Source organism: Chlorocebus sabaeus, chromosome 11, assembly GCF_047675955.1.
Source record: "Chlorocebus sabaeus isolate Y175 chromosome 11, mChlSab1.0.hap1, whole genome shotgun sequence".
Taxonomy (NCBI): Eukaryota; Metazoa; Chordata; class Mammalia; order Primates; family Cercopithecidae; genus Chlorocebus; species Chlorocebus sabaeus.
Window position 1 is genome coordinate 69,823,506 of NC_132914.1, and position 15,624 is coordinate 69,839,129.

The window sequence follows — 15,624 nt, forward strand, 5'->3', positions numbered from 1 at the left end:
TAACTTGTGTTCCAATGAAGTGTTATATGGTAACACGTGTATGCAGGATTTTTAGTTGAAAACTGCAGGCTTACATTTGTGAGAGAGTGTTTTCTCCCTTACATGTAGGTTTTCAGATAAGTAAAAAGTCAGAAAATAATAGAGGAGCAGAGACATTGTGTCAAAGGTAATTTTCTTTCTGAAGAGATAATATTGTGTTTTTATCCAGATGGCAGCTGAATCATACTCAATCTAAAATGAATGACCATAGACAGCTTTTGCTCCAATGTCTCCTAGTTTTGCTTAAAATGCTATGCAGTTTTAGATATGCTATGGGTAAAATGGTTAACAACTTGAAAATAATTTGATGTGTTCACTCAATGTCATATGATAATAATGTTATCATTACTAATTTTTAATTATTTGATTTGACTTAATTGGCATTTAATTTATTAAAGACATAACTATAAAGGAAAATTAATGAGCATGTTATAGAGAAAGAAATATTTAAGTTTCAGAAAAGATTTGATGGATTTCAGAATTAAGAATTCCATCTTTAATACAAACAAGTACTTTAAAAAAGTAAATAGCATTCTGTATTCATATTTCTGGATCAGAGAGAAATAACTTTTATTCATCAGCTTTTTAAATATACAGCCACTGATTGAATCTTTATTATTTTTCTTCTGATTTATAGGTTGTTAACCGACTAATGTGGCTATATAACTAAAAAGCCATTATTTTTAGAGACATATATCTCTATTTAATAATCCTGCAGGCATTTGTCCAGCTCAACAGGAGGTCTCATATGTTTATATGTATTGGTTATCTTTTATCTGTTAGTTAAGGGCTCAAGATGTATTACATATTGGCTAATTGGGTTGATACTATGAAATGACATTTTTGGTTATTTAAATGTATCTATGAAATTATTAGACACATTTAGTTGACATATGGATGTATTTGTATGTTACTATATGTGTAAATGCACGCCAATCTGTAAATATGGACACATCTACTAAAAACTGTCTCTGACTCTTCGTAGACATTACCATTTGGTTAGATCGCTGGTTCTGTACTATAATAAACTTGCCTTACAGGCATTTTTCTGTAACCTACTTAGCTCCTGCATCAGCAGTTTTCTTTCTTTTTCTTTTAAAATTTATTTTTCTTTTTATTTTATGTTCTCTTTTTGGAAAGTGCGTGTAATAGCCTAGAACTATATATTTGGAAACATTACAAAAATTGCTCCTAACTTAAAAATATTTCTCCTCATTTACTAATATTTTCATAATTGCTTGACATGATTCTGTTACATAGCTTAGTTTAATACTAGTAATGTGACATAGATGTACCATAATATATTTTGTTTTATCCATGTTTGTGAGCAGTTACATTGCTGTCCAATTTTTGTTAAATAACACTCTAATAATCTTTACATTGGATTTTTTCAACTATCTTAGTTGAAATTTTCAACTTAGTTGATATTTTCAACTATCTCTTCATATATATATTTTAGGAACAGAGTATCAATTTTTTCTCCAAAATATTAAACCAGTGTATAATGCTAGAAGTTTGAAAGTTCTCTGTTTATACTATACTAAGTAAACAGGATTCTTATAACTTTTCAGAATAAATTTCTTACTAATTTAGTAAGTAAAAAACTTTTTTCGTTGTTATTTCAGTGTATACATTTTATCATAAATGAGGCTATGAAATATTTTAATACATTCTCTGCTTGCATTTCACTCCTTTCATTCACTCTTTTATAACATTTATCCATGTGTCTTATGCATTAAAATTGAGGTCTTACTCTCTTTTTAGTAACTTTATTTAGTTATAAAATAAAAGTAATGAACTATAACATATTTACTGCAAATTCTTTTTCTCTTATATTTAATATGTCAGAATTATTGTTATGAAAAAACACCTTATAAATTATTGGCCTAGGAGTGTTGCAAAGACTTAAGTTACATATTTTGAACCTGGTTTACAAAAGGTTTGTATGCATCCAAAATTTCCCTTTTGTCTACCTCTGTATTTTTGTTTATGGAAGAGAGAACTTCGTGTTAACACGGCACAGAAAGAAATGGTAGTTATTGTTATACTACCATAGTATAACAATATTCACTTGTTATACTGAATCTGATTTCCTTTTGCAATCAGTCTCCTGTATTCACCTTCTCTCTTCTGCTCAAGGTCTCTCCTTATGATTATTTTACAGATCATTTTCTTTTCCATTTAAGAAAAATAACACATGTAAGTATTAAAAATCATTTCTTAATGTTTTCTGCTAAAAAACAAAATTATAATTTCTCTTCCTGTACCAGCTTTGCTTAGTTTTATATATACAGTTCACATTCCCCACCCATTAGACATGTCCAGTCATTCATTTATTCCACATGTATTTATTATGCATCTAGTCTATGTCAGACATCATGATAAGTACTAAGTATTCAGGGCATGCTGTACACAGTAGATATGGCCCCTGTTCTCATGAATCATGTAACAGGATAAAGGGGATACACCATAGATAGGAAAAAACAAATAAATCTATTTTTTGCTCAATGTGAAAAAATTCTAGGAAGGAAAAATAGGATGCTGTGAGAAAGCATAGTGAGTGGGTGGTTGGAACAACTCTAGATCGGTTGTTTAGGGAATCCTTGAGAAGACGGTAGGTATGCTGAGGTCTGAAGGAAGAAAGATGGGGGTCAGGGAGATTCCAAGAAGAGGGAAGGGCTAAGACAAGAACTGAGCATGTTTAAGGAAACGAAAGAAACTGGTGGATGTGTAGAGGTAGTAAGAACAAGAGGTAGGAGAGGTGAGCAGCAGGCAACCATGCATTGCCCAATAGTCTGTGCTAAGAAGATTTAATATTATTCCAAGTGCTGTATTAAACAGTTTTAAACTGGATATGACATGGCTCTATTTACATACAGAACAGTTCTCTGGCTAATTGTAATAACACACTGGGATTGGGGCAGTCAGAATACCAAGAAAGGGATTCGGCAAAAAAAGTAAGGAAGATATTTTTATATTCAGGTGAGAGATTATCAAGGCTTAAATGGTTCACAGAAATGGAGACATAGATGGATCTCAAATGTTTTTTAATGGTAGAATACAATGGACCTAGGGATAAATTGGATGAAGAGCGTGGTATGCGAAGTGAGGAAGATAATGTAATCAAGAATGGTTCTGAGGTTTCTGGGATGAGGACCTGGAAACACGCCTTGAACAACTGTAACAACTGGGGGTTCAGAGAAGAGGAGGAGCCCGTAGAGATGACTGAGTTGGAACAGCTAGAGAGGCAGGCAGAGTACCAAGGCATCGTATCACAGATGCTTAGAGAAGAGTTTGTTTCAAGAACAAGAAAGTGGATGACCAACAATGTTAAATGCAGTAGCAAGGTGGAGAAGGATAACAACTGTAAACTGTTCCTTTTGGTACCCTGTAAATTCATCGATTTCAGTGGAGTAGGTTAAAGAGTGAATGGGAATGTGGAAATGGAAACAGAGTATGTAGAATAAAATTAAACAAATTTTTTCAAGGAAGGAGATAAGAAAAAGAGGGTCAGTTGTTAGAGGGGGATAAAGGCTAAGGAAGATTTTTGTTTTATTTTTAAAGATGAGAGGGAGTTGTACTAGTTCTAAGCTGGCAGATAAAGATTCAAGAGATGACTCTGATAATGTTGGAGAAGTGAGAAGTAACTCTAGGACCTTGCTCTTTGAGAAGGTGAAGGCACTTGTCTTTAATAGGAGATTTATCTCCAGTAAATTTGGAAAGCTGGCAATGGGGAAATCAGAGAAATCCTTTCTGATGACTTATAGTTTTTTAGGGTTTTTTGAGAGAAGGTCACTAGCTGAATGAAAATGAAGTAAGAGTGGGAAGTGGAGAAAGTTGAAGATAGAGAATTCAAAGGGTAGAAAGGTACTTTCTAACAGTTTTGAGTTTCTATTTGAATTTGGTGATTATGAATAAGCTCAGCTGTTCAGTTGCATGATTTTCTTCTGCGATATTCAGCTGTATGAGTACAGGTTTAGAGAAGACAAATATTTGGATTCCTCCATGACTGGGATTTTTGCCAAGCACTGTAATTGAAGGACAGTAAAACAAAACAGATGAGGCTGTTTCCCAGGATTGATTAAGATGATCTATGAAATCTAATCTGGATACTCAGGGAAGAGAAGACAGGAAGAATCTGCTAGACAAATAACCCACCATTAATAATAAGAACAGTAAGATTAGTGTCTTTATTGCATGAGTGCCAACTTGGGTAAGTCTGTTTTGTGCTGAGTCGAATTAGTGTACCCATTCCATGAACTGCCCATCAGGGGTCTTGTCATCTCAGTAGAGCTCTGTGAAAGACAGGCTGCTAGTGCCCACAACTTGGAGAACTGTCCAAAACCCATTACTTTCCTGTATTTGGAAGGAAGTCTTGTAAGCAGCTTTTCTCAAGCCTAAAGGAAGCTTTGTTCTTAATTTTTCTTTTCCTTTTCTACTGCTCCACTGCATCCCCCCAACCCACCCCACCCAGGCGATTTCCTCCTTCAATTAGTACGTATAATGTTCTTTTCTTTGCTTTTCTTTTCTTTGCTTTTCTCCTCTCCTCTTCTCTCCTCTCCTCTCCTCTCCTCTCCTCTCCTCTCCTCTCCTCTCCTCTTCTCTTCTCTTCTCTTTTCTCTGCTCTGCTCTTTTCTTTTTCTCCTTTTTTTTTTTTTTGGAGTTTCGCTCTCGTAGCCCAGGCTGGAGTGCAATGGTACGATCTCGACTCACTGCAACTTCTGCCTCCTAGATTCAAGCCATTCTCCTGCCTCAGCTTCCTGAGTAGCTGGGTTTACAGGTGGCTGCCACCTCACCTGGCTAATTTTTGTATTTTTAGTAGAGATGAGTTTTACCACATTGGCCAGGCTGGCCTTGACCTCCTGACCTCAGGTGATTCACGTGCTTCAGCCTTCCAAAATGCTGGGATTACAGGAGTGAGCCACCGCTCCTGGCCAAGTCCATATAATTTTCTTATGGTGTCTCTAGAACATTTTGGCTTCTCTTGGAGGGAAGATTGAAGAAGACTTTTGACACTAGCCCTTTTTTCCCATTTATCTTGCTATTAAAATAACTGAAGTTTTTTGGATTCTTTATGTGGTTGGTATTTTTCTAAGTCGTTTATTTGTTTTATATCATTTTCTGTGCATACCCTTATCAGGTAAGCACTACATTATGTACATTTTTCAGTTGAAGAAATTAAGGTTTAGAGAAAATAGATACTTTAACAGATCACATGACTGGTAGGGATCAGCCTGGATTAATACCTATACCTAGTTTATATATACCTTCTTTCTCAACTAAATTACATTTCTTCCCAAATTGCCACCAGCACCAGGGCTGAGAGAGCACAGAGGTGGGAGAGGGGAACTCTGTGTATATGTCTACAATCAGTGGGCAACTTGATTTACAAGAAGCAGTCCATTTTTACCAACCAGGATGTAATTTATCTATTTTGGGAGTGAGTGATGATCAAAGCCCTTTATCAGGATATTCAGAAAAAGCAATTCACAAACTTCATTTTTACCAATAGATTCACTTTATGTCTCAGTAATATTTCATGCCAGCAGCAAAAGTGAGATGTAGAAATATTTTAGTACCCCAGAACTCCTCTATAGACTGTGACACATTATTTCACTGACAGGTGTAGGACCTTGTCACTTTGTTCTGGAATGGCATAGAAATCCTACAGCGGAAATATTGTAACTCTGGTCATGTGCCTGCAGTTTGAGGAATTGACGGTATGATCTATAATTACAACATAGGAGATATTTGAAAACAAAAGTGGTGTGAGAAGATGCCATTATCTGTAATTTAAAGCAAACAAACAAGAAACCCTTTCATGAGCTGGCACGTTGTTTTGATTTAAAATGTTCTGATGTTCTACTATATTTAGCAGCCACTTATAAGAATACACTTATTCTTACAAAATTTACATTAATTGGGTGGAGTAATGGATTTGCAAAACATGTAAAATGACTTTTGTGTTCTAAATACTCTCATATCTAAGCAAGCCACTTCTAAAGGTAAATTTAGGGTAAACACATTTAAAAATTCAGAATCAGAATGGCATGCAAAGCATGAAAACTGACTTTCAATTATTCTTCTTCTATCTCTCCAATAGCTTTCTTTCCTAGATCTATCATCTCTTTTTTTCTTTTCATGTCGGGTGGCTTGAACGGCTGTACCTCAAAAAGTTTTGTAATGGTTCTTATTATACTGGACTTATGTCTTGGAAACCTAATATAATTTAATAATAAAGAAAAGTTTCAATAATTATTTATACCTTTTCATCTCTGACTCTTATCTAATATAATTAAAATATAAATATTATTTTTTAATCTTTGCATAAGACTTTCTTAGTGCTTTGTTACTCATTTTTATTTAATCTTAAAATTTCCATCAATTTCTAGGTATGAATCCAAATAGATACCTTGGTCTATAGTCTAGCTTTCTTTGTTTGAGTTGGTCACCTGTCACTGTTGTAGTCTCCTTGCTCCTGTTTGTCAAGGTTAGGGAATGTAAAAACATCCTCTGAAGTGCATGGGCCAGGCTTCAAATGGGTTTCATCCAACTCTTGTGTGACTTTGCTGTGATCTGATACTTTCAATCTACTTTTGCTGTTGTTCATGGATCCCTTTAAGATCATCTTACTCTAATAATGCACATACTTACAAATATATAAGTTCAGAACTTACAGTTCTCAGTGCAGAAGTCACTGCTTTGGAAGCTTTGTTTAAGACAAAAGTGTTGCTTTTTAAAATGTTTTTGTTGTTGTCACTCTGTCTGCCCCTCCATCTATAGAACCTTCTCCACTTTATTTCAGTTTTAATCTTTCTCTCCAACATTCTTGTCTGCTTTTAAAACATAAAAAATTAAGTATACATGTCTTTCATGCCATACCTACTGTTCATAACAACAACAAACGCCTAACTGATTTACTAAATAGATTTTAATGTTCTTTAGCTTTTATTTTGTGTAAGTTGTAGGCAATAGTTTATTTTCTTACTAGGGATCACTAAGATAGTGTAGAAGTGTCTTCCTTCATTTTGTTTAACCCATTAGGGTTGTATTATGCAAGCAACAGAAACAAATTCTGGTTAAATTAGGCAGAATGAAAATTATTTGAAGGATATAGGTAGCCCATTGAATCATTGGGAAGGCTGAAGAACCAGGCTTACAAAATAGAATAAGAACTAAAAGAGATAAAAAATCAAGAGATGTAGCCAAGGTCATGCCACAGGAGTGTCAGGTTCAGCTTTCCCCATTAGAGTGGCTACCACAGGACCCTTAGTGTCACCATGACAGGTGCTACTCTTTTAGGATTCATAGTGCTAGGACAAAGCATCCCCTTGTCTGAGGCCAGAGCACATGCCCAGGCTTTAGCTGCCAGGGAAAGTGGAGAGGGAATATTTAGTATTTTGTCCCTTCCATTTCAATAGAGGAAGGCAGAGATTTTGCCTTCCTCCCAGATTCCATAGTGAGTGATTGCCCCCCTATAAAACTGGTGTTTAAATGCTGGAAAGCCAAAAAATGACAAATGCCCACTACAAATTTTTTTGAGGTACAATTATTCTTGATAGAAAGCAACAATATTTCAAACTCTTGCTTCAGCCTTCTTGTCACATAGTCAGAAAAATCAATGCTTGAATTTACCTAGCATTTCCAGACTAGTCTTACAAGTATAGGACATCCTACTTCCCAGTGTCAATGAGTCCCAGGCTGCTGTACCCTGTCTCACTGGAGAAAGCACTACTGGTGGTGGTCTTCCTATATCTAGTTGCCTCCCTTTTTTATTAGCTGAATTCTGATTTTTTTTTTTTTCTAATTCTCACCCTCTTCTAAACAACCATATACTTGAGAGGACTGTGTCTTTCCTTGGGTAAAGTTCAAACAATGGTCCCTTAAGATGCAGTAACAGATTCTTGCTAGAGCACATGGTGCAATTTTGACAAATGACAAATGTGGGAAATTTGCTGCAGAATTTGAGGGGAAGTTTTCCTGATTCTTTAAAGGAGGTTCTCAGGAAGAAATTCTATATCTTTCCTCTGTACAATGTCATGTCTGAATATGATGATTGCTGCTGCCATCTAGCCACGAACCTGAAAATGGAGCTAAATCACAGATGGGGCGGGACCAAAATAATTCCAGAAGAAAGTGGCTACAGCTCTGTCCTACCTACTTATGATAGGAAAGAATCAGCACAGCTTTTTTTTTTTTTTTTTTTTTTTTTTGAGAAGGAGTCTCTGTCACCAGGCTGGAGTGCAGTGGGCTGCAAGCTCCGCCTCCTGGGTTCACGCCATTCTCCTGCCTCAGCCTCCTGAGTAGCTGGTACCATAGGAACCCACCACTACACCCAGCTAATTTTTTTGTATTTTTAGTAGAGACGGGGTTTCACCATGTTAGCCAGGACGTTCTCGATCTCCTGACCTCGTGATCCGCCCACCTCGGCCTCCCAAAGTGCTGGGATTACAGGCATGAGCCACTGCGCTCAGCCTAAATACTGCTATTTTAAAAGTCATTCTATGGTGGATGTTTATTACTTGCAGCTAAATACATGTAAACGAATCCATATGGTTTTTATGGAATCATCCCTTTATGTCTCAAGGAGTAAACCATTTATGTGGTTAATCCTCTATCCTAGCATGCTAGAAGATTCATTAATAGGAAAACAATTATTCCATAATTATTTCTATATAAATCTTAAAAGATAATAGAGCTTTACTTCCTTAATTCACTCTTTACTTTTCCCCTTGTCTTTATTAGTCCTGTTGGATTTTACACATGACATGTTATGAACCACATCACTTGTTAGCAAATGAAATAAAACAAAAATGGTCTTGGATGCAATAGTTCACAATTTTTGATGACATGATATGCAATCGCATATATCCATTCAAATTATATGCCTGACAAATATATACTGAAATAATGAATTATGTCCCATCTTAATATTTAAATATGATATTTTGAGGGATCCTGATATACATATATATATATTTAAATATATATATATATATAGAGAGAGAGAGAGAGAAAGAGAGAGAGAGAAAGCACCAGTTGTGTACTAGACTGGGCACAAAGATGTTGGTTAAATAGTGGTAAACAAGATTGGCAGTCATTACTCTCACAGAGTTTACAGACTGTGTGAACAGTCAAACTAATAAACAGGCACCTATGACACAGTGGGATAAATGCTATTATATAGAACATTGTGTGACAATATAAAAGAGATATTTAACTTAGAATTAGGAAGGAGGTTGAAGTGGATGGGAAATGATTCCTGGAGGAAATGTATCAAAATTGAGTCCTAGAAATTGAATTGAATTGAATTGAGATAGCCAAAGGAGAAAAGAGTATGTAGAGAATTGCATGTGCAGAGAACCAGAAATGAGACAAAATATCCATTAGACATCTTCAGAAAGCTGAAAGTGGCTAAATTCATGCAGGGAGCAACAAGTTAACAAATGGGATTTGAGGAATACAGAGGGACAAGACTATGAGGGCAATTTTTAGGCTGTATTAAGGAGTTTGGACTATATTCTGAACATAGCAGGGATTTATGAGTATATTTAATGAAAAATATTCTGGCTTCGTGGGAGAGACTAGATGTGAAAGGGACAAAGCAGAAACAAGGGCAGCTGTCATCATCCATGTAAGATTCTGAACAGTAGATATACAGGTAAGGAAAAGTGAGAATCTTAGAGTATATTTAGTTCATGTATGTTTAATTGAATGTGGTGGAAAGGGCAATCAAGGCATCAAGATAACTCTTTGCTAGGGGTGGATGAAAAGGTCTTCACTGGAGAAGGGCCACCAAAAGGATCCAATGTAGGGGAGGATAATGAGTTCAGTTTTTAATAGGACTCGGTTATCTATGTGGCTTGGATATCTTGGATATTGGATTTGGGTAGCCAGAGGCATGGGGTTTGGATGTAGGCTGAAGACTCTGAGTTCCAATGTTCTAATTTCTTAGATGATGGTGATAATATCTACCTCTAGTGTTGTTGTGTGGATTGAATGAGATAAATTATAAGACAACTCACACAGTGTTAAAAAGGAGACAAATATTACTGTTTTCATGTGCTGTGCACTTTCATTATTATTGATAATGATGCATTTCCTTCTCAGTTTCTCAGTTTTCCAACCTATAGCCTGAGATTATTAAAGAGATTACCACAGAGAACACCCACCGAATATTTATGATGTGTTAGGTATTCTTCACTCTTTTAACACTGTATATTGAATCATTCAATTCTCAGAAAAATATATATAGTAGTTATTTTGTTATCCCCATTGTTATATATGCGAAGGTAGGCACAAAGAGTTAAACAGCTTTTTAAAGCTCATATAGCTAGTGAATGTTGGACCTTGGGTTTGAACCAAGGCAGGCTCTTGTTACTGCATTTTAAACCACTATGCTGTGATGCCTCTCTCCATAGGCAGATGTAATATATTCTTGTTTAATAGAGTTTTAACTTTTAATCAGTCTATATTATTTGTTATGTCTCTTTAAGAATAGTCTGGTGATTATCTTTATTTTATTCCTTACAATAACTCTATTATTTCTGAAATACCTAGTATAGAGAAACCACAATTCTTTTAAAGTTAATATTAAAACATTCTTCTATTTTATGTCATAATGTCAAATCTGCTGAAGATTGACTTTTATACACATAAACGTAAACTTAGATTTCCATTTCAGATTTATATCTCTGAGGACTTTCATATTCACTGACTTAGAGGTTTGAAAAGAACTTAAAATATTTTTATTCAATGAGATACCACATATGATTTCATCTTGCCAAGTGGTTATTATGCCAAGATTTCTATAGCTTCAGTCATGGAAATCTCCCTACACAAATCACATCTCGGTATTTATGGTTGTTCCCAGTAACCTTTTCTTCACCATTATTTCCCCTGTACTAGAAAGTTACTTGAACACGCTAAGTGCTCCATACATTTTGTGGAATTAATGAAAAAAAAATAGATGACTGATTATTAAAACATACTCATTATCCTTTAAGTTTATTTATAATTCTGCAAAATTTTCTTAATTCAAGCTATGAGTATGTTTATGCAAACTTTCTCTTTAAAAAAATAGAATCTTTTTTTAAAAAAAGTTGGCACATGTAATATTCCAATAACATCTGAATATCAGGGTTACTGAGAGTTCAAGAAGATATGTTATCTTCCCTGAATATAGAGGCAGGCAAGTTGGAAATTGCTTCTTATGTCTGGATAATTTTCATTTCAGCCTGCTTGAAGTGGAAACTTGAACCTTTTTCTAAACTGACAAGGGAAGAAATAGTTCAAACTGATGATAGTAGGACAAGGTCAACTGATATTATGAATAGTTAGACTTTTATGATCTTTGAGAAGAAAATTGTATATTGGATTTTATAGTATTCCTTTATTTCCCCTTTGCTGAAATAGCCTAGCAGCACTACCCATAAACAGAACCTAAGGCTAAAGAGTTCTAATATTAGCACCATTTATTATTACATCACTAAAATAAAATGCAAGTTAGGCACTGTGGCTAAGGCCTGTAATCTCAACCATTTGGGAGGCCATGGAGGGAGACTAGCTCAAGCCCAGGAGCTCAAGGCCAGCATGGGCAACATAATGGGATCCTGTTGCTACAAAAAATTTTAAAAAATATATAGCTGGGTGTAGTGGTGTGTGCGCCTGCAGTCCCAGCTACTGAGGAGGCTGAGGAAGGAGTATCACTTGAGCCTGGGAGGTAAAGGCTGCAGTGAGCCCTGATCATACTACTACACTCCAGCCTGGGTGACAGAGTGAGATCTTGTCTCAAATACAAAATTAAAAAATAAAATAAAACGCACTGTTATATTTTGTAAATCTTATTCCCAAATTTATTCATTTAAGTGAAAAGAGCATAACGAATAATTTTGAAAGTTAAATCTGAAATAATCTATTTAAATCCTGGTCTCTGGGTTTATGTTGAAAAACCTCACATGGAATGTTCAAAGCCAAATTAGGATTCAGAATGGTTATTCAGGGTTATATGTTTTAACAAAGTTATTCATAACACCTGATGGCAGTGATGTATTTGTGGTTGCTAAGTTAGTGTTGGACATTGCATCTCTAGGCATCTGATTAAGTGGGAGTTGCCATTTGCTGTGCTGTGAGTTGCCAACAAAAGCTGAACCTGTCACAGGTGTTACAATTTGTATTTCAGAAAATTTGCTTCCCCCAAGTTTAATTATCCCCAGAGTAGCCCACTTCATATAAAGTACTGAAGGAGTCAGCATTTTTCTTTTCAGTACTTTGATGTCATTTAGGATTTTGTCTACTATCTATATGTTGCAGAGATAATGGAATTTCAAAAGAAGAAGGAAGGACTTTTACAATATAACACTATTTTTATATTCATATTTCTCTTTTGAAATCACAAAAAATAATGCAAACCAGCCGTAACCAAATAGCACCCTGACGAGACAAACCGTGCTTCTTAGAGGAGAACAAAGTGTGAATCGGATAGAAAGTGTATAGGTTTTACCACTAATAACTAAACATTAAAAATGGCAAGTCCAAAGCCCCAAAATATTAAATAAACTTAGGAATGACTTTTTCTTATCAAATATTAATGTGTGTTTCAAATCCATGGAAATAAGTATTTATCATTATTGTAATAGGCAGTCTTTCGTTTGCAGAGAGACCACTGAACTGGAGACAGATTGTGAAGAGAGTATTCTTTCGGCAAAGCAATCCCTCTTAACATTAGCATATATTAGCCCTTTCTTTTTTTCATAAAATATTTCTTTTTCAACACTTTAACACAAAATCCTGATGGGAAAGTTTCTCTAAACCTTTCATTGAGGAGGTAGTGTTTTCAGAACTGACTGAGGTTGACTCGCTCAATTAGAGAAAGATCTTTGACCCTGGATATCTGTAAGAAGTGATTATAGTTATGAAAATAATTTTTAAGAGATTAATATTGGTTGATGACTTAATTAGGAAATATTCTATACTTAAATCTCTTTGGAATATTTTTAAATGAGATTCTTTATCTTCTTTTATGTCCTTTTTTAGTAATATAATTCCAACATACGAAAATTATTAACTGAATTGAGAAATAAATGTGTTTACTAGTTACTGTTTAACCTTTGAATTGTAATTACAATTTTATATTCTTGTAGGATTATTTAACCATTCATAAGTATGGCAATGCAGCCAGAAATGATCTCTGGAATACATTATCGGAGGTAAAGTATAGGAAGCTCAAATATCAAAACCTCTACTTGAATATTTGAATTGCATTTATAAGACATTCATAGCCTTTATTGACACTGACAGTTTTCACTTTTTACATTTTTCATTTGTTCATATTGATTTTTTGTTTTATATAATATATTGTAAAACAAAGGGGTTTAAAACTAAACTACAAATGGTAGTAAAAGATACCTCGCCTACTTTCAAACATGACAATATTTCTGAAATATAATTTTAATATGGTGTAAGATATTCATGTTAAAAAAATAAATATTGAAGTTTGAAATAATTTTTCCTATATGTCAAATATTTAAGTGTGGCACTAGACATGCTGGGAATACTTACTGATGCTGCAGGGATTTGCTTTAATAATAACACAGATTTTATTTTATGTTATGTAAAAAGTTTAATGTTAATACAACTTTCATTTTTATATACATGTATGAAGCTTAACTTAGGGTAAGAAGATTAATTTCACTAACATTATATTGGCTTCACTGACTTTAAATGTTTTCATATTTAGGTAAATAGTAAAGATAGAAATAAAAATGGCTTAATGTTAATTATGTTGATAATTCATGTTTATAAAACTAATTTATACATTTTTCTTTGTAAAGGCTTTAAAAAGAAATGGGAAATATGTAAATATACAAGAAGTAATGGATCAGTGGACACTGCAGATGGGTTATCCTGTTATCACCATCTTGGGAAACACAACAGCAGAAAATAGAATAATAATTACGCAACAACATTTTATCTATGATATCAGTGCTAAAACTAAAGCACTTAAACTTCAAAATAGCAGGTACAACATTCTTTTTTACATGAAAAATATTGTTTTTATTCTTACATTTGCAGTTTTAATATTTCAAAGAGCATTAATAACAAAATTCTGAAATGCTTTTTGTTATTAAAACATATATTAAGTGAAATATAGTTTTTGTTTCTTTATTTACACAAGTTATTTTGATTCTCTTTTTACTCCCGTTTCCTGGATATCTGAACCTTCAAGCTGAAAAAACACCAAAGTTATTTGTTTAGGAAGACAGAATTTTAAATAATCATGGTGTTTAAGAAAAAATAAAATGTTATTTTTCACTTTTCCCCATGAATGTTTCTTGAATTAAATGCAAGAAAGTTAAAATGTATTGCTGTGAATTAAAAGGAATTGAGCCCACTGTGAGATTTATAAAGCAAGTGAGAACAGAAACTCATAATGCAGAAAAACTAAAACAAAAATCAAATGAAATAATGTCTGAGTCAAAGGAATTTAAAACGGTACCTTGAGATGATCTAACGATTAATGTCACTTAGTATCAACATATGTTCTCTTTCTCATTTTTAGTGTTTAAAATCAATAAACAGACAGCATACATAAAATCTTTATTTGTTGTTTCTTTAACTTTCTGCTGAAACTCTTATTTAATTACTGATAACTCAGCATGTAGCATTTTTCTTTCTTTTCTACTTTATGTTTTCTGTTTTGTGTCTCATTAAAGTCTGGGCCAAGGAAAGATATTAAAACTTAAATCAGTCCATTTCATTTCATTTAAGATGCCCTAGTAAGACTTTGGTTCCAGTGAGAGCTGGGGGTGGGGGTGGGGGATGGGAGGTACAGGAAGAGGGAGAGAAGTTAAAATTGGTAAACACAATGAGATGTTTGGATTAGGTTACCCATGCTGTCTCCCATTATCTTGGAAAATTAGGAGTCTGACTTTATCGTCCAGCCATGTTCAGGAGATCGGGAACAGACATTCAGTTTGCTTTGTCATCTCTAAGAAGAATGGAAATTGTTCCCCTGTAGGCTAGCTCCAAGACCAGCCAGTCACTCAGTCTAAGTGACTGAGAAATTCATGAATGTTTCTGGTGACTAAAGCAGTGTCTTGTATCTCTCCATATACAGTCTATATTTACCTTCAACACGCTACCCTTTGCAATCCAACTGTGTAGACTCATGGAATGTGCTTGTACCCTGCCACACTGTCACCACTGTTAGGGGCTGACTCTGTCATTGCTTCTTCCCCCAGCCTGGATTTCCCACATCTGCCAGGTGCTGTTTCTAATCTTCTGATGTCTGGCCCGAGGCAAAACAAGCACAAGCGTAGGCATCAACTCTGGCCTTGCCAGGAAGTACATAAAAACTACTTGACTGTGGCGAAGTTAGAGAGATTTGGGCCAGGCCTTTGAGAATGATCAGTGTGACACAAGCATCACTGATGCAGAAAAACATAAAGGACACGCAGATGACAGAACAAATTTTGAACAAAAATATTCTGTCAACCTATAATATACATCAGATGTACCGGCCAGGAATCTAATTCTTTAAAGGAAGAATTTCTCCCAGGCTGTATAATCATATGTAACATCTAG

General features: G+C 34.6%; 1 protein-coding gene across 1 annotated transcript in view; it reads left to right on the top strand.

Moving 5' to 3' along the window:
- Window positions 1-15,624, top strand: part of TRHDE (thyrotropin releasing hormone degrading enzyme) — a 417,786-nt gene that overhangs the window by 285,653 nt on the left and 116,509 nt on the right. Inside the window, exons 8-9 of the mRNA XM_008004042.3 lie at window positions 13,182-13,247; window positions 13,872-14,059. Of these exons, the coding sequence (XP_008002233.2) occupies window positions 13,182-13,247; window positions 13,872-14,059 (254 nt within the window). The remainder of the gene's footprint in view (window positions 1-13,181; window positions 13,248-13,871; window positions 14,060-15,624) is intronic.